Source organism: Saimiri boliviensis, chromosome 6 (genome assembly GCF_048565385.1).
Source record: "Saimiri boliviensis isolate mSaiBol1 chromosome 6, mSaiBol1.pri, whole genome shotgun sequence".
Taxonomy (NCBI): domain Eukaryota; kingdom Metazoa; phylum Chordata; class Mammalia; order Primates; family Cebidae; genus Saimiri; species Saimiri boliviensis.
The window spans coordinates 77,787,738-77,807,016 of NC_133454.1; the positions used below are offsets into that span (position 1 = coordinate 77,787,738).

General features: G+C 50.8%; 1 protein-coding gene across 3 annotated transcripts in view; it reads left to right on the top strand.

The window, feature by feature from the left end:
- TUB (TUB bipartite transcription factor) overlaps positions 1-19,279 on the top strand; it is a 90,714-nt gene that overhangs the window by 49,964 nt on the left and 21,471 nt on the right. Inside the window, exon 1 of one of the 3 annotated variants that reach the window (XM_003919810.3) lies at positions 14,083-14,444. The exons of the other annotated variants lie outside the window; for them this stretch is intronic. Coding sequence (XP_003919859.2) covers positions 14,407-14,444 — 38 coding nt within the window. The 5' untranslated portion in view covers positions 14,083-14,406. Of the gene's footprint in view, positions 1-14,082; positions 14,445-19,279 lie in introns of those variants that run through there. 3 annotated transcript variants of the gene reach the window in all.

Consider the following 19,279-nt stretch of genomic DNA (forward strand, 5'->3'; position numbering starts at 1 on the left):
GGGCTATTGAATAGCTGCTCACTGGTATCTCTGCCTCCCTCTGGCTTCACCACAGATCCTGCTGCCAGGGCTGCCTAGGATCCCCTCCCTCACAGGCAGGACCACTTCCCCATGCCACCTGCAGCCCTGCGATTTCCCACTGTTACAAACAGCCTGGCCCTGTTCCAGGCCACCTTCCCCAGTCCCATGTAACCTCTCCAAGACCCTTTTCCGCTATTCATTCCCCGCTTTCGTAGGGGTAAGCCTAGCCTGAGTGTTCTCTACACGGCTCTCCCAGGGCAGTGGGAGTGGGAGGTGAGAAATGTATATCCTTTTCATGTAAATTTTCAGATGGGGCCCTTGATAATGGAACTCTAGTGATGTTGGGTGCCTCAGACCTTATCTTAGACCTTGTTACAGCCAGGCAGGCCATCCACCCAGATGCTTTTCCTTCCTCCTGTGGCTCCCTTGCCCTACCTACCTTTAGCGAGCTCTGTATCCTTTAATACCCAGCCTTAAAGGCCGCCTCTGCTGCAAAGCCCTGCCTGGTCGTCTGCCAGACTCCTCTGTGCTCTCTGCTGTGCCCCACGGGTCTTCACCTCTGGCTGGGCTGACTTCATACTGCCTGGGATTATTGTTTGTTGTCTGTGTCCATCTGTGTCCTCCAGTAACCCATGATCTTCACAGGCCGGTGCCCTGTGTTAGTCATCTCTGGGTCCCTGTGACTGACGGGACTGGGTGCAGTGCGAGCCTCAGTACTGAAATGAACAGAGCCGGACTATGAGGTCGCTCCACCATTTGGGGCAGGAAAGATCTGAGTTTCTTTCTGCACTCCCATCCAGCCCTGCTGTAGAAACCACACACGGGGAATGATCGTTGAATCCCAGAAGGCTGAGCAGGAAGGGCCGCTACAGGTCATCTGTGTTAATTCTTTATCTTTGAAATGCTGGAGTCAGGCCCAGAAATGAGAAAGGCCTAGCTCAGGACCATTCCGCAGGGAGGAGTTGTGGTTAGAATTCAGACCCCTGGCTTCCAGCCCAGGGTACTTTCTGCTGTGCTGAACCATTCCATCTTTTCTTTGCTTTTTCTCTACACAAACCACCTACTACAATAACAACAATTGCTTATGCTGAAACTCAGCCCAGTCTCGTAGCTCCAGAACCTCTCTTTGTCCCCTTCCAGATAACCACAGGACACTTTATGTTACGCATTTGTCATAATGATTTTGCACTCTGATTTTTAAATTCAGTATGCTTTGTATTCTTTGGGGGGTGTAATTAACATTTACATTCCTGTAGAGAAATTAAGTACTTAAGAGTATATTTCTGGGTTCCTTCTTTTCTTCCACTAAAGTGTCACAGGAGATTCCCGTCCATCACCAAACTCAGTTGTTGTAGCTGTGTATTTTCATATCTGATGAGATTGGTGCTTCTCTCATTAGCCATTATCAGAATTGTCTTGCTTTTCTTACCTGTTTTGTTTGTTTTTGTTTTTTGTTTTTTTTTCCTTCCAGTTGATCTATACCTGGGTTATCTAGAGGAATTAGAGGCACCTGAGTAGCTGATCCCAGGCTGCTCTAAACCTGGGCATCCACACAGGTCAGTTGAATTGGGCACTCTTTTTTATTTTTTTGGAGGCAGAGTCTCACTCAGTCGCCCAGGCTGGAGTGCAGTGCTGCGATCTCAGCTCACTGCAACTTCCGCCTCCCGGGTTCAAGCGATTCTCCTCCTCAGCCTCCCAAGTAACTAGGACTACAGGTGCGTGCCACCATGCCCAGCTAATTTTTTGTATTTTTAGTAGAGACAGGTTTCATTGTGTAAGCCATGATGGTCTTGATCTCTTGCCCTTGTGATCTGACCACCTTGGCCTCCCAAAGTGCTGGGATTATAGGCGTGAGCCACTGCGCCTGGTCAAACTGGGCACTCTTATGACTCTAAAAATGGCTCTCCCAAAAATGGCCATTGATTGAGAGAAATAGGCAAAAAGAAAAAAGAGAGTAGTGGTAGCACCAGAGTCCTGACTACCCCAAACTCTCACTGCTGCCAACTCATCTGCAATCCTGGGATGTGGGGCAGGATGCCCACGCCATGTGGGCATGCTCTCACGGGACGATGGAGGTGGTGTTGCTGATTGGCACTAGCCAGCAAGTCCACATGGCCACGTCGGCTTCCTTATCACAGAACCTACGTTCACAAACCATCTTGAGGCTCGCCCTCCTTTCCTTAAACCATCACCACAGGGAAGCATAAAAAAATCTCTGTACATTATCAAGTTTCAGAATCCCCTTGGAATTTTGCTTTGAACTAAATGAAGTCTCATTTAGGAAGAATTACTGTCTTTAAAATAGTCTTCCTATTATATAGAAATATATTAGGAATCTCCATTTCTTCAGGTTCTTTTTATAAGTATCAATCACATTTTATAATTTTCTTTGTATGAATCACAAAACAGTCTCATCGATAATATTTTAAAACTTTTTAGATGTAGTCTTGTGCCATTGTAAATGAGATCTTTTTCATTTTCATTTTGCAAATGATTATTGTCTTATATAGAAATGTTCTTGGCTATTTTTCCATCTTTTTATCTGGCAACTTTATTGAACTTTCTGTTTCTGGGGTTTTCTTATTGATTCCCTTACATTTTCTCAGGTCCAGTACAGTAGATTATTTGCAATAATATAAACCATGAGTCCTCCTTTCTTTTTTTTTTTTTTTTTGAGACGGAGTTTCGCTCTTGTTACCCAGGCTGGAGTGCAATGGCGCGATCTCGGCTCACCGCAACCTCCGCCTCCTGGGTTCAGGCAATTCTCCTGCCTCAGCCTCCTGAGTAGCTGGGATTACAGGCACGTGCCACCATGCCCAGCTAATTTTTTGTATTTTTAGTAGAAACGGGGTTTCACCATGTTGACCAGGATGGTCTCGATCTCTCGACCTCGTGATCTACCCGCCTCGGCCTCCCAAAGTGCTGGGATTACAGGCTTGAGCCACCGCGCCCGGCCGAGTCCTCCTTTCTAACACAGACTAGTAACTGCTCATCAATGCCCCCCTCAGGAACCTGAAAGAAATACGTGTAGTTGGGCCTCCGCTGTCCCCATTGAACCAGAACTTCAAGTCTCACCCTTGATGGGAGGTGGATTCCAGACTCAGTCTGCAAAGGTGAGGAGGGCCTGGCTCCTCTAAAAGCACACCAGTATAGCTACAGACCAGAACCTTGATTGCTTTGTAGGAACTTTTTAAAATTTTGGGGCTGACGCGGCAGCTCACGCCTGTAATCCCAGCACTTTGGGAGGCCAAGGTGGGTAGATCACGAGGTCAAGAGATCGAGACCATCCTGGTCAACATGGTGAAACCCTGTCTCTACTAAAAATACAAAAAAAATTAGCTGGGCATGGTGGCGCGTGCCTGTAGTCCCAGCTACTCGGGGGACGCTGAAGCAGGAGAATTGCTTGAACCCAGGAGGCGGAGGTTGCGGTGAGCCGAGATCGCGCCATTGCACTCCAGCCTGGGTAACAACAGTGAAACTCCATCTCAAAAAAATAAATAAAATAAAATAAAATAAAATAAAATTTTGGTCTGTGAGCAAGGAAAGTCAGTGAAGGATTTGAAGCAGCAGGTGCAAGGATAGATCTGCATTATGAAAAAATCACTCTCACTGCCATGTGAGAACAGACTGCAGGGGGGCCGGAGGGAGAGGGGGGTGCAGATTATTATGTAACCACAGCTAACTCATACTGCATGTTTGAAGTGGTTTACGTATATTAACTGTTAAGTCCCCAGGACGGCCCAAGGCATACAGGTGGTTCATGGCAGGGCGTGTTCCTAAGCACTCATCGGCTTGACTCTTTTTCACGGAGTGGAGGGTGGGACTTCAGACCCACTCACGGAGTGCATCCTGTGCTGCCATCTGTCTTCTGGGTGTGTGTGGCTGGGTGAGGGCTGAGTCTGTGCTCATCATGCCTTTTTCGTAGTGGTAAGACTAGCCTGAGTGTTCTCTACACGGCTCTCCCAGGGCAGTAGGAGTGGGAAGTGAGAAATGTATATCCTTTCAATGTAAATTTTCAGATGGGGCCCTTGATAATGGAACTCCAGTGATGTTGGGTGCCTCAGACCTTATCAAATCTTATACACTGATACACTGAAGCCAAGAAAATTGGGGAGGCACTTGTCTATGGTCATGTAAGAGGCTGGGGACCTAGACCTCCACCCAGGATTCCTGACACCCAAGACACGAACTTTTAGATCAAGTGAGAACATGGGCCTGTGTAACATCAGCAAATGTCTGGTCACCTGTAAGGGGCAAGGGAAGTTTCGTATGAGATTCCTGTCCTTCACTAAACTGCTTTGGTTGTCTGTCAGAGCCAAGAGGATGGAGTGGGACACAGCGCAGAACAGGCAGGCTGAGCTTGGATGTGGGGAGCCGCAGCAGGATATAGAGAGCCGGGGCGTGTTCGGGGCAGGGGTTGGGAGGCTGGGGCAGAGCAGAGGATGACCTGAGTTAGAGAAACACACAGCGGCCCGAGGCCCCTCCCTCTGGGGAAGGGAGACTTCTGAAATCCATCTGAGGGCCAGCCCAACTTGCCTGTATCCAGGGAGACCCCAGAAATCCTCACAAGTGCAAGGTCTGGGACAGGGCCATCTGGCCTGAGGTGTCCAGCTCAGAATCCCAGGGCCTTGTCCTGCTCTGCTGAGCCCCTGTCCTCAGGGCTTCACTCATGCCTTCCTTGGGGTGGGGGGAGGTACAGGAAGGGGCCACTCTGCAGCAGTTGGGAGGGTGGTGACAGCTAAGCAGACACAGAGACATGAAGAGCAGGTGGGCTGTGATCAGACCAGGGGTCAGGAGAGAGACACAGCGATGCAAAGGACACAGAGGTGGAAGGAGGCAGAGGCGGGCACTGCCCCGCAGCCCCACCACCCCTGGGCATGATCTCACTTGATGAGGCCTAGAAGGAGTCTGCACATTGCCTCCTCCAGGCCAGAGCTCAGCTTGGAGATGGCAGAGGGGGAAAGGGCCCTCTCCCTTTCCCGCTTCCTCCCTCCTAGAGCCCAGGCAGGGCAGCAGTGGTGGGACCACCTGTTCTCGCCCTCATCTGCAGTGGGCGGGCAGGCGGGCGGGCGGGCAGCAGAGGCCCCATGGCGCAGGCTTGGTGAGGCTGAGTAAACCCTTGCTGCTGTGACCACCCACAGTGCTTCTGCTTCCTTCTGCATAATAGCTCCTTGGGGAGCTGCCAGCAATCAATGAGATAATACAAGTGAGCGCTTAGCACAGTGCTGGCCCTGTGTGAGGGCTCAATGAGTGGGAGCTCAAAATACTAAATGTTGTCCCGTCCCTATGGTGCGTTGGACTTCCAGCACGGCATTCACAGGCTCATGCTCCTTCTCAGTTCAGCCTCACACACTCTGTGCAGTAGGCAAGGCGTACATTGCCTCCACTAAACAGATGAGGAAACTGAGGCGAGCCTGGGCAGCATGGGCTCTGGCCACCCAGTGAGTTAGCAGCACAGAGAAGATAAGAATTCAGCTCCCCTAAGTCTCGTGTGTTTTCACTGCTGTGTTTTATACAAAATATGAGAATGCTAACACAAAAAACAATAAAGCAAGAATTCTCACCTTATTTCAGAGTGGAGCACACTATAATCATCTTCTTTTGTCCCCTAACAGCCCTGCAGTAAAGAGTCAAAATATCAGAGAAAGTTTAGGGCTGAGAGGAGTCTTTCATGAAGCACAGAGAGGGGGACATCCTTATTTAAGGTAACGCAAGACATTAGCAACCTAGCCAGGATTGGAACCTGGCACTGGCGCTCTTTCCTCTACAGCTGCTGCCTCTGTAGGTCTTGGAACTTTTATCTCCACTTCAGAGTCTGGAAAACTGAGCCCACAGCTTGATTTCAATCCCATAAATGACCTTTGGGACTCCGCTTCTTCAGTGGCTCTGGAGTCTGATCTCTAAGAATCAGCAGCAGCAAAAGGGAAAGCTCATGGAGCAAAAGGTTGCTGTGTTGGGAGTGATAAACTTTTCAAATAGTTTAAATTGCATTTCGGGGACTGATTCCTTTTGCTGGGGAGATTGGTTTGTGAATTCGGAATAGGATTATTTAACATGCAGTTCACATTTTAAATAATCAGGTTTTCTTAAAGCAGGGAGAAAAACAGGTCAAAAACACCAACTCATAGGCTTTTCCAAAAGGTTACAAAATAAAATGTTCTTTGCTGGAGGATATAAAGGAAATGGCTCTCTGTTTGACAAAGGAGAGGGCTCTGCTAGATAAATCCTGCGTTTATGAATAAATGAGAGCTCTCTCCCTCTCTTCCTGATCAGCTTAATTCCTTGTTGCCTATCTGCAAATCCAATAATGCTGGTGAAACAAACCCCTCCTGGAGGCTGAGTACAGGGGCCTGAATGCTCAGCCTGAGAGCCACTCTTTCTATTTATAATCTCAGCCTCTGCTCCCCAGAGAGCTGGGCTTAGATGCCCCATGGGCAAGTGGGCAAGAGGACTTCCTGGGGACAAAAGCTTCCCCGGTCAGGGACGCTGTCCTCCAGCCCTGGGTCTCCCCGCCTAGGAAGCACGCAGCAGATGCCTCAGAATGAGTACAGAGCGGGTATCACGGTTCAGCATCCTTCCTGCTCTTCCTCTGCTCCCTTCCAAGATAAATAACCAGGCTAAGAATTGCATGTGTTTCTGGCACCCACGGGCAGTAAACTGCAGCCACTTGGCTCTTGTCTTAGTGACACACTGTATTACACTAGGTGATTATGGATATGGCAACCTGTAAGGCATTACAATTTTTTTTTTTTTTTTTTTTTTTTTTTTTTTTTTTTTTTACCAAAACTGTATTTGTACTAATAGCGTGTGTTTATTGTCTGTCTTCTCCAACCTTGGGGGCGGGGATGTTGTCTTTGCTGTTGAGGAGTCACTAAGAGGTCTTAGGGGCCAAAGCTGGAGCTAACAGGAGGTCTGAGCACCTGGAAGAAGGGGCCACCTGGAATGGAGGATGTGGTCCCTGGGGCGGCAGAGCTGAAGCGCCTGGACTGTGTCTCTCACCCTAGGCAACTCTGTATGAGACCACATATATGTCAGCTGGTGGGGATTTTTTATAGTGCATTATACTTGCCTAAAATATTGTATCCCATCTTATAAGTCTGTTACTCTGTCATTAAAAATTCTCTATAAGGCTGGGTGCGATGGCTCACAACTATAATCCTAGTGCTGTGGGAGGCTGAGGCAGGAGGGTTGTTTGACTGAGGAGTCCAAGACCAGCCTGGGTGACACAGCAAGACTTCATCTCTACAAAGGACTTAAAAATTAGCCAGGTGTGGTAATTTACATCTGTAGTCTCAGCTACTCCAGAGGCTGAGGCAGGAGGATCACAGGAGACCAGGAGTTCAAGGCTGCATGAGCTACGATAGGACCACTAATAGTCCAGTCTGGGTGACAAGAGTGAGACCTCTCTCTCTCTCTCTCTCTCTCTCTCTCTCTCTCTCTCTCTCTTTGAGATGGAGTCTTGCTCTGTCACCCTGACTAGAGTGCAGTGGCACAATCTTGACTCACTACAACCTCTGCCTTCCGGGTTCAAGCGATTCTCCTGCCTCAGCCTCCCAAGTATCTGGGATTACAGGTGCCCGGCTAATTTTTGTATTTTTAGTAGAGACGGGGTTTCATCATGTTGCCCAGGCTGCTTTTGAACTCCTGGCCTCATGTGATCTGCTTACCTTGGCCTCCCAAAGTGCTGGGATGACAGGCATGAGCCACCATGCCCAGCCAACCCTCTCTCTTAAAAACAAAAATTCCCCATAAAGGTTGCTTAATGATCCATCCTGTGAACATTTGACTACTTACTTAATGGAGTCCTAATTAGTAGACATTTTGTTTATCCTCCCTCAGCCAATTTCCCCTATTAGCCATAAAGTTTCCATCAGTATCCTTGTATATAAACTTTTGACTTCATTTTCCATTTTGGCTAGTCTTCTAGAACAGGAATTAATGAGTCAAAGGGCTAAGGCGCTCATCATCTGGTTTTCTCTGGAGAAAGGTCTATCTCTGGGCTCTACAACGCTCATCTGCCTGAATCTGAATTTGAATCTGAAATTAAATTTTATCTGTGTGACTTTCAGCAGATTATATATAACCTTTTTGTTGCTTCATCTGTAAAATGGGGATAATAATAGTACCTACCTTGTTGTGTTGCTCTGAGGATTAAATGGGAGAAGTCATGTGTAATTGTTAAGTTGAATAGGCATAGGCATGATTCATGAGATGTAATCATAAAGCAAACTTTGTTTTTGCCTCCCACAGTCTCTTTAAATTTATTCTATAGGGCTGTGTTCCCCTCTAAAATTATATTAAATTTAGGGTAAGTCCCATGACTTTTCTGGCCATTTTCAGGTAATCAGAGGTTGTCTTGTCAGTAATTAATGCATTCTGTCTGTTGTAATTAAAAAAAAAAATCTTAAAACGTTTACACCATCTTTTTCCCAGCACAGGGTGCTGCAGGCCAGCTGCCTGTGGGGAGCTTGCACATGACAGTCCAGACCCTTTCCAGGGTCCAAGGTGGAGGGGGAGGGAGGTAGGAGAGGAGAGGGGCGGGAAAGGTCTTCAGTGACTGTACTCTGATGAGTTGGTGTCATGTCGATCTCTGGACGCTCTCTCTCATGGGGGTGTTTTTGTGGGTTGGTGGAGACCACACCATCGCTGGAGCCTCATCCTGCACCTCCCTTGATGAAGGTGATACTCTCTCCCCATAGCCGATCCCATGGCTTCTTTCTCAGGCTCTGGGAAACCTGGTCTCCCTTGGTGTCACCCCCTCCCACAGAGGAGCCCTCTTGGCGTGGCTCTAAGACAATCACATCTGGCTGTCTTGCTGGGTCCCACCTCTGTCCACAGGAGACACTCACGTGTGCTTTGCCCTGCAAACCAGGGAGCAGGGTTGATGCCAAAGAAGTAGCACTCTTGCTGCTCTTTGGATTTGTCCACTGTGGCACCAAGACCATTGTGGTCACGTATCAACCAACTTAGAGGTTTCCTCTGGCTTTGAGGTGAAGGTGATAGCACCTTGCAATCCTCCCACTTATTAGGGATCATGGGACCCACAGAGGCTCTCTCTGAAATTCATTCTAAACCTTCAACAACTCTTTTCTCAGCCTCTCTCCTATTTTGTATGTATTAGAGATGGGTGTCAGCTAACAGCACAGACTTAGGTTTTCACCACCTCTTTTCCAAGAGGTGTATCCCACTTCACTTTGGAATGTGGTATCTGTTCATTTGATGCCCCAAGTGGAGCCTGGACCAGAAGCATCCCATCTCATCCCCCCATTGCCATATTTGTCTTTATGAAACACACAGAGGAGGGCCTGGCATAGAGCGAGCACTAAGCAAATGATAGCTGTGTGTGACCCAGGCTCACGGGCTGTCTGGTTACATTCCCCTCATAACCATTCTATCTGGTTTTATTCCTATTACTTTGTTTTATGCACCATGCATTTTATGTTTCCTGTAGATTATGCTTGTGTGTCGGCGTGGAAATTATTTGCTATTATTTTCAGCAGTGATTTGGAAAATAGACATATTGTTTTTAATTTTACTAGTGGTTGACCTACATTTTTCTCAAAGACATCGTAAGCCTATTTATCTCAGTCATCAACAGTGGTGCAAGGGTCTTTGTATATGCTGCAGTTATTTAAATGGGAATTACAGAGGGCTTTATCTGGCCACCCATACTTACGCTACCGTCTTGTCATGATGTCTACCCACAGCTTCAAAATGGGACTTAACTCTGTTTTGGGGCCAGCTTATCTTTGTCCTGGACTTTACTCATAGCTGTCTAGCAGTATTCCATGCCGCTAGCCTTGTCTCCCTTCCTTAATCCTCACTCTGCTCCCAATTGTTTCTTTCTAAAGGTTACATCTGGGCAGATTATTCTTGGCTTAAAACCCTCTAGGGGTCCCCCATTGGGAACCACATCCTGAGAACAGCCTATAGGAAATTTCCAAACTATAGGATAATTGTAGACTCCCTAGCTTGATGTTCAGGATGACATATAATCTGGCCCTGCTTTAACTTTCTAAGCCCATTTGCTGCCACACCGAACCCTTCACCTACATGGTGCCAATGCTGGTTTGCACCCTGGCTTTCAAGTGCATTGGGCATGTACTCTCATGTCTCCATAACTGTGCTCATGTCATTGTCTCTATCTGTAATGCCCTTTGGTAAAAGACCCTAGCACAGTGCCTGGTCAATTGTAGAATTGCAGTAACTTAAATTTCCCCCTTCCTTTGTTATCAGCCTATCAAAATCCTATTCATCTTCAGGGCTCAATATAACCATCATCCTTTTCTACTCTTGGGAAGGCTTGTCCTAACCTGACCTCCCCGCTTCCAGGGACTTCCATTGACTGCCTCTTTTCGGCGCCCCCTCACCCCCAGCACATTGTACACCCATGTTGTAACACCAACGCCTTAATGCGGGGTACAGTCATTATTTCCTCCTATCTCCCCTGCTGAAAGCTCCCTGAGAGCAGCCATGCACCTGACCCCACCAAGGGCACTGCAGCCCTGCATCAGCCTTTGAGGGACTAGCTGATGTTTGATTGATTTGAATTACCTTCCTCAGACTGCAAGGTCACAATGCCAGGCCACCATGCAGGGCCCAATCTGATTGGATATCATTTATCATTCATATCCTTTTGCTTCCACAGTTGACTAGAGGAGGCCCACACTCAATAAAACCATCACATTAACTATAGCACATGTAAGACCCCACGTAGGTGGCTAAGTGCCAAAATGCTAACCTTCTTCCCTGGGTGAACTGATCCTGCTGGGGGGGGGCGGGTGGCCCTGGGGTCCTCAGGCTCAGGTGGCAGATATGAGGGCCTCTGTTGCCACTTGAGTCTCCATGCATTCCTTCACTCCCCCTCACAAACCATCACCATGTTTGAAAATGCCTAAAACGCAAACAGGATGATTTAAATTCATAGCAGGTATCTTACCCTTGCAGGATTTGGGCAGGTGGTGAGAGAGGCATGTTGGGATTGCTGTGTGGTGGCGTTTCAGTCAAGATAATCTTGTTCCTGGGGCTACATTTGAAAAGCTTATGCCCTTCTTCAAGGGTCACTGTTACAGTTCAGATGTAAAAATCTAATGTTTACCATGGCCTAGTATAATATTCATCATATGACTTTCTGGAGCAGCTTTTTGATGGAAGCCAAGGGCATAAACTTAAAATGTCAACCACGGAAGCCATTTGAGTGGAAAAACCCATCATGCATTCTGAGTTGACTGTGAACGCTCATGCACTCCACAGATCTCAAAGAAGCACATAGATCATTCCTTTGCACGCACACCATCCAACATATCTTCTTGTGTAGTCTTGTTCAGACTGCAGGGCCATCTCATACACATACACACACTTCTGCATACACTGACACAGTCCTACTGCCCCCCCCCACCGCTTCCTGTGCGCACGCCCACGCTCATGCATACACTGGCACAGAGTCCCACTGACTCTTATACATCCCATGTGCATACACACATGAACACACATACACACTCATATTCATGTGTACACCGGCACTCAGTCCCACTGGCTCCCCCGTATCCCATGCACATACATACACACGCGCACACATACACACTCACACATCCTGTATATACCAGCACTCAGTCCCACTGGCTCCCCCATATCCCATACACACACACATGCACACATGCATACATACACACTCACACATACTGTATATACCGGCACTCAGTCCCACTGGCTCCCCCATATCCCATGCACACACACACATGCACACGCGCACACATACACACTCACACATACTGTATATACCGGCACTCAGTCCCACTGGCCCCCTCACATGCCATGCACACACCCTCACATGTACACACACACTTATACATACACTGGCACTCAATCCTACGGTTGTCCCACATCCCATGTGTATACATAACTTCTGCAGAAAGAGACTTGGAAAACCATCTTATTTCTGTACCTCACTCTGCCTCCAGATTTTGCTCCCTTAGGGCAGAGCCTAAAGTGTCTATTTAATAGATTCAATTACTCCAGGCTCCTGAGACCTTCCAACTTAATTCTGATTGCTTTAAGATGTCAGGTAATTTGGAAATAAAGGGAGGAAAACAGCTTCAGATTCTTGAAGGGAAAAATATTTTAGACCCTCATTGTGTCTGACACCTAGCTACTAACTTCAACTCAGGAAGGGGTGGCCTGGAGGGTGGGGCCTCCAGGGGTCAAAGCTTCTGGCCTCTAGGCAAGGTTCTGTCCTGAAGGACAGAGGTCTCTGGGGCAATGCATTGTTGCTCTGCTGTGGCCTCCAGGGTAGGGACCAATCTCTGCTGCTTTTCTTGGGAGGCCAACAGAGTCCAAGCCAAGCATCCTAGCAGGCAACAAAACAGCCCTGTTTTCTGCCTCCTGTACCTCACTCCCAGGTGTTTCATTTTGTCTGCTCTCTGTCCCAGTGACAGTGATGGCTCTTGGAGGTTGATAAATAACCAGAGGTCAGAGTGTTCAGAGGGCATCAATGCTGTGCCAGACAGAGATGGATCTGACCTGTCCTGAGCTCCAGAAGCCTGGAGAGAGAGATTGTGTGTGTGTGTGCGTGCACGCATATGTTTAGGGGTGTGTGTGTGTCTGTGTGTGTGTGTGTGTGTGTGTGTATACTTCATGAACTGTGATAGGCAGAAAGGAGGCTGAGGGTAAAGACTGTAGACCCAGACCATTTGTGTGTGAATGCTAACTTCATCATTGATCAGCTGTGTGACTTTGAGCAAGATCCTTGCCCTCTCTGTGACTCAGTTTCCTCTGCTGTAAAGTGGGTATGATAATGGTGCCTACCTTCTAGGGTGGCTGTGAAGATTAAACGAGTTACATACATAGCACCTGACACAGCCTCCGACACTCACCGAATATTCCACATATTGTGGTTATTGTGTTTATAATTAATGGACAAGAGAAGGCAAGGCTGAAGGGCTCGGAGAGTCCTGCGGTGGGGGTCTGGCTGTGGCCCCAGGGCAGCAGGATGAGCCCCCTCCCTCAGCCCACTTGGCTGTTTTCACACTCTCTGCGGGGCAGTCCTGATGGCCTATCATCAGAAGATCCCCGCACAACACTCTCCTGGCGCAGTTGGTGCGGCAGAATCCAGGAGGCACATGAGGACGCCCATGAGCATGTGAGGACCGTGCCCCACCGCAGACCTCTCTCTGATCACCTGCTCCACACGCAGGCCCTGGTGACTCCTCAGCCTGCTGCTCCTTGCTTCCACCCGCCCTACTGTGGGTCCTCTGCCTTCTCAGTGTGCCATGCCTTGCATTCAAGCTGGTCACAGCCAGGACTTCCTCAGTGCACAGAGACTTTCAGAGGATCTTTGTAGAGGTTTTTGCCTCCTGTTAGCTGCACCCCCTAGGAAGGGCTTTGGAGGACACAGATCACAGAACAATTTCAGCTCAACCACTGCCCAGCTTTATGGCCTTGGGCATCTCAGCATTCCTATTCTCTGGGTTATGCGGATAAGATGTTTTGTCTCTCAAGGATATTGTGAAGATTAAACATTAGAAATTTGCAAGGGCGGGGAATGCGGTAAACAGTAAATGCTCCCCTTCCCTTGACGCTATAGCTTAGATGGGAGGGAGCCACAGCTGAGGAAATACCTCCTTTACTTAACCCAAAGACAGAGAGGGTTCCCCAGGCTGGGGTGTGGGAACTTGGAGGTGAGGGAAGGACAGCCTCCACGCTTCGGCCCGGAGGTTCCCCCACCTCTTCCTGCACAACTAGATTCCTCCTCCATCCGCGCCCCCGGCGCGGTCCCTGTCCCCGCTAAATGCGCGCAGCGGTTTCCCATCCCATAGCGGCGACAGGTAGGTCAGGTATGTAGGGAGGTGTTCGAGTGATCCTCTTTTCACTGAGGACGAGACTGAGGCTGGGAAGCCTGGGGACTGGCCCGGCGGCAGCGCCGCTGTTAGCCGAAGGTGGGCGCCGGCGCGCGATTGGAGCAGGGATCGCGGCGATTTCGGGCGAGGGGGCAAAGGCGCTCCGTAGGCCCAGAGCCGGCCGGGGGTGGGGTCTCCGCGGGGCGGGGCGGGGCGAGGGAGAAGGGGCGGGCGGCCGCTGCCACGCAGTGCTCCCGCCTCGGCGCCAGAGGGGCGCGGGACGGTGCGGGCGGCCTCCCCGCCTCCACGCGCGCGCACGCCCCGCGCACTCCCGCTGCTTCGCCCATCGCGCCACGCCGCGCCGCGCAGGCAGCCGCTCGCAGAGCCAGCAACCGGGGCCCTGGCGTGCAGCGCGGGCCTCGGCGGGGCCCAGCGCCCCGGCCCGGGAGGATGCGGCCCGGGGCGGCCCGGGAGCTGAGCAGGGCCCCCGCGCCGGCCCTACCGGGCCCCGGCCTCCAAAGCCGCAGCCGTCGCCCCGCCCCCGAGAGAAATGACTTCCAAACCGCATTCCGACTGGATTCCCTACAGGTATGCGGGCGCCGGGCCGGGGCGCCCACCACCCCTGACTCGGGACGTAAACTGGCGGGGGATACGCGGCCGGGATGCAGGGCACTGCTGCCCTCCCCACCTGTCCAAGCACTGGGGCGCGGGTTGGAGTCGCTGGTCTTTCCTCCCTCAACTTTGAGGGCCCCTGCGGGCTGATCCCGCCTGCTCCGCTCCACCCGCTTATCCGCCAGGGTTGCTGGAAGGGGACTGGGGTCAGGGAGCACCATGTGGCCGCCTGGGGAGGGAGCGCACGCTGCTCCAAGCCCCCTCCTAGGCCCCGCACCCCAGTCACACGCTGTGCAGGGTGCGCGCACACACTCATACATCTGCACGCATGCACCCACAGGACGTCCGTGGCTTGGGCCAAAGACGCTCCTGCTGGTTGGTTCACACTCTCAAAGCATGGATCCGTGAAGACAGTTATTCTGAACCAAGAGCACACTAGTGGTCATGTGCACATGCAACCATATATTCAACACACAAGAATTCTTGGGCTCACACGGGCATATACCTGTGTATCAGTGCACGTCCACATCCTGTATCTGGAGAATAACTGACACCTGCTACTCCCTCACAAGTGCTACTCATTCTCTTTCAGAGATCAAGTAATCTACTTGCTAGCAGGTCTATACCTGGACACACGCCAGCTTACAGTACATAGAACTGCCCTCACATGCACAAAAGCACTCAAGAATCCAGGCACACTCAGGGAAGCCGACCACCCTCTGCTGCCAGGCCCTGTGGTCTATCTCAACGATGGCAAGGTGTTTCCACTTGCGTGGGAAGGGAACGGGGAGGTGGTCTCGGGACTCTCACAGGTGCAGGTCTTTCCCCATCCACTCTACTCCATTCTCTCTATTACCAAGAAAAGGAGCTCATTACCATGGCAGCGCCAGATTCTTGGCCACCCATTGGCTCCTTGGTTGCCAGGGGCTACGGGGCTGTCTCTAGGCCTCCTAGAGAGACTTGTGTGTAAAAAGGGTGCTGGACTGCTAAGACCCCCTGTGTTATTGCTGACCCAGGTGCGCGTGCTAGCGGACGGCAGGATCAGATCCTCAGGACCTGCCTTGTAACACAGCCTGCTCTCTGTTAGAGCCTCATACCAGTCACTGACAGAAAATAGTTCTGACAGGGCTCTTCTCTGAGTCTATCCAGACAGCGTCCCAAATGGAAACCAGCTGAAACCGCCCAAGGCTTGTTAAAAGCAGATCTTCTGAAAACAGGCACGAGGCCTGGGAACTCAGGGTTTCTCTTAAGCATTGTTGTTACCTCTAATCTCAGCTCCTGTGGGGGATTCAGGGGTTCCCAGGTTATTTTGTGTCTCTCCCCACCATCACCAGCAACACACTCACACATGTGCACACACACACAAGTCACCTACAGGGTCTCCTGCAGAAACCTGTAGTCACACTTCAGTCTCTCATGGATCAGGGAGCTGTTTCCATCATGGAACCAGGAACTGGGGCTCTGCTGACTCAGAAGAGCTGCTGCCCTAGACAGATGTCCAGGCTGGGGCACAGGTAGTTTCTGGAGGATGCTGGCCTTTCTTGGCACCTGTAGGCTGAGGACCTTCTAGAAGACAGTGCAGCCCCACAGAGTATCATCAACCTTCTTCTAGCCACACAGCAGAAGTGCCTGGGTAGTGCCTGTGGGCTGAGTAGATTTGGTGCTCTGGAAGTACCTGTGTGTGGGGGTCCAGATGGCAGGGTGGTGGCTGTGGACTGAGGAGGGTGGGAGGGGCAGCACTTATGGCTGTGGAGATGATGGCATGTTTAGGATCTGGCACACTGAAGGTTGGGCCAGGCCAAGACATGGTTCTAGGAAGCTTCTCCCAGGGAGCCAGGGACTAAAGCAACTTACAGAGACAGTGCAGGGGTCTTAGAGAAAATCTGCCTCAAACAGAATGGCTGAAGCCTGTTCCTGAGAAAGGTGGCCCAGGAAGGTAGAATTGTCTCTAGGAAATGACTCTGTTCTAGCAAGTGCCCAGGGCCCTGGCATCCTGCAAGGAGTGATTTGGCACTTGCCCCAGCCCAGGTCCAACTACTGTCTCCCCTCCACCCCAACACCTCCAGTTCCTTTCCTCGGCCGCAGACTCAGCCCTGAAGCGTAGAATCCTGCCTCCCTGGATGCCTGGCCCTGAGGAGCAGCTTGCCACCCTCATAGCCCTGCGCGGCTTGCCCTCCCCATGCCTGTCATCCCACCTCCTCATTCTGTTGTAGAGAAGACGGGTGTCTAGCTGGAGGCAGGCTATGTCAACAGTTACCAGGATCCCCCCTGCCCTGCTGGGGTCTTTCAGGGCACATACTGAGTGTGAGAAAGCACTGGACTTGGGGTGCAGACTTCCAAAATGGGAGACCTGGGCTGAGAGGAGGAGATTCAAATTGCCTCTTGCATTAACTGGGCTGCTGATTGCAGTCAAAGCCACATGCTGTCTGATCACAGAGAAAACTGGGGCAGAAGACAGACAAAGCATTTTAGTTGCAGATGGGAGTGGGGGCAGGGGTGGCACGCACGTGCTTTGACTGGTGTGAGGCTTCCCTCATGTCACAGTGTGTCAGAACTGGAATGTGGCATTTGGTTTGGGGGAGAGGGGTTGGCTGGCTTCTTGCTGGTTCTGCTGGTGAGGGTTTTACTCCCTCTCTAATGGTAACGTCTTGCATTCCCTGGGCCCAGCTTATTTTCTTTAGAGAAATGATAGTTGGTGATAATCTTCTTAGGGGTAATTTTGGCTCAGTGTATAATGATCATGGATTAATCTCACATTCTGACTTCAAAGGGAGCTATCGAATTTATACAGCTTAGCAACTGGAATCTTTTTTTTGCCTTTTGTTTCTTTCTATTAGTACTAAGAATTTCTATTTCTTCCAGTCTCTCTTGACCTGTGTTCTTGAGGAATATTAAATGCCCTTCGTCCATTTACAACCTTTTATAAGTTGTAGATGGAGCAGTGAGAGTCAAGAAGGACTGAAGCCCACAGGGCATTGGAGGACCATGCTGGGTGGGATTGAGGTGGCCGTGTCCTCAGTGCCCTTGTCTTCATGGTCCTGAGGCCATTGCCTGGTGTTTCTCTCACTCGGTCATGAACTAATTGAGAGCAGGGAATTTATCTGGTTCCTGGTCGTGTTCCCAGCATAGACAAGATGGCCACTTCTTTGAATTGAAGGGCATCCCCAGATAGCCTCTCGGGCTTCCTTGGCTTTCCCAGCCCCACACCTGGGTTGGAAGCACACCTGAGGGATGGATACAGTACTCCATCACCATGGGGCCTCCTGGAGCACTGGAGAGTTTCAGGCTGGAAGACCCTTACAGGCCATCTAGTTCTCCAAGTGGGTGCTCCCGGTGGCATCCCTGTCACACGGCCTCCCACCAGATGGCTGTGACTTCTAAGTTCTTCCCTAGGTTGAACCTAAGCATGTCTCCACCCTCCCCCTCCTTCTGACCCTTGTTAGGATCCTCCCACCACTTCCTCACTTTGTTTTCTAGGGAGTAATGTGACTCCTGACTCCTTCAGTTCTGTTGCTGGGTTTGGCCTCAGAGGTGCCCTGGGCAGTTGCACCAACCACTTCCCTTCCGGCAACAGTCTCATAACAACTCCCTGATTGTCTTTTTGTTTTTTAGAGATCCCCAGCTGTGGCTTATGGTCACATTTGCATGGGTGAGCATACGAATCACCCATGGCACTTGTTTTACAAAGAGGCGGAGGAGTGGGTTGATTCTGCGGCCTGTTCCCCAGCAGTTCCAAACGGCCAAGTCAGGGTCTAGTTCCTTCAGCAGTTTTAATGCACCTGGTAAATTTGGGAACTGCTGGCTAGAATGGGGATGGCCCATCCTGGATGGCTGGAAGTCCTGTGAGCAGTGTGCTCCTCTCCCTTCTGCAGCCGCGCTGGTTCTCACTGTGCCCCATTAAGCTGCTGGGCCACAGAAGCCACGGGTCTGGACTTGCCGTGGGTCTGGCATTGGGCACAGGGTTGCAGCCAGATGTCCTGGTGGCCTTTCCTCTCCTGACAGCCCATGTCTTTGATTTCCTGGGTCCAGCAGGGGTAGCTTCCACTGTGACTGAGGGGAAAGAACAAGGACAGGAAGAGGGGAGGGTAAAGTGACATGGAAATTATGTCCGGAGGGCTGGGTGTGCCCCTGGATTCCCTGACCCCTGGGCCTCTGGTTAGCACTGGTGGAGTAGCTGGAGCGTGTAAGGTAGAGTCTACGAACAGAGGGCAGGAAGCAGGCTTAAGGATGTGGGCCGTGTGTGCTTCTGCAGGGCACAGCATTGCCCTTCTGTCCCTGCCTCCTGTTGTCAATCGTGGTTTATTGCTTCGACATCTGTGGGGCGCCTTGGGGGAAGTGAGGGGATGTGGAGTGGTGGGCTCCCTGGGAGATGTAGCTGCCCCCTTGTTGGTGCTGGACAGAGCGGATGGATTGGTGGACACTGAAGCCTGGGTTTCTCCAACCCTCATGAGCCAGTGGTTTCCTGAGCCTCCCTGTTCAGGCCCCCAGCAGGAGGCGCCTGTGATGGAGAAGCCTCCAGGGTCAGCTGAAATACCTATCCATCAGCGCCCTGTCTCCCGTCTGAGTCTCCTGGCGGGGCCGAAGCTGGCAGCCTGGGCTTGGCAGTTATTCCATAATTGGAGCTGAAGTCATTAAAAAGCCATTACTGTCTCCTTGTGTGGTTATCGTTTAGTACAGCGTAAAACAGTGCCCATCAGAAAGAGGCAGGCTGGGGAAGCGGCGGTGAGGAAGGAAGACGCCTTAGGAATGGTGTTGGTGGAGATGAGGAGGCAGGGCCTTCTGGGTGGGGGCGGAGAAGGGAGCTGGGCCTG